We start from the raw sequence: 223 nt of genomic DNA on the forward strand, positions 1-223 counted from the left end.
GGAAAGAGGGTGAGCTCCCGCATGCGGGGGAAGACGTACACCGTGTCGTTGGCAGTACCATCGAAGACGTAGATCTTCTCGGAGTTCCCTGCAGCATCCTTGGTCCAGAGCCCCGAGGTGCTGCCAAAACGCTTCAGGATCTTCATGGCTCTGACACTTGCGATGGTGTCGCTGCAGTCTGCAGGAGTGGGGAAGCCATGAGGGTGTGGAAGCCACCCGGGCC

General features: G+C 60.1%; 1 protein-coding gene across 1 annotated transcript in view; it reads right to left on the reverse strand.

Annotated features, from left to right (window-relative positions):
• OLFML3 (olfactomedin-like 3) overlaps positions 1 to 178 on the reverse strand; it is a gene marked incomplete at its 5' end in the record, with an annotated part of 1,079 nt that extends 901 nt beyond the window's left edge. The window contains one exon of the mRNA XM_009874064.1: positions 1 to 178. Within this exon, the coding sequence (XP_009872366.1) occupies positions 1 to 178 (178 nt within the window).
• Positions 179 to 223: the final 45 nt, after the last annotated feature.

Source organism: Apaloderma vittatum, unplaced genomic scaffold (assembly GCF_000703405.1).
Source record: "Apaloderma vittatum isolate BGI_N311 unplaced genomic scaffold, ASM70340v1 scaffold31777, whole genome shotgun sequence".
In the NCBI taxonomy this organism is placed as follows: Eukaryota; Metazoa; Chordata; class Aves; order Trogoniformes; family Trogonidae; genus Apaloderma; species Apaloderma vittatum.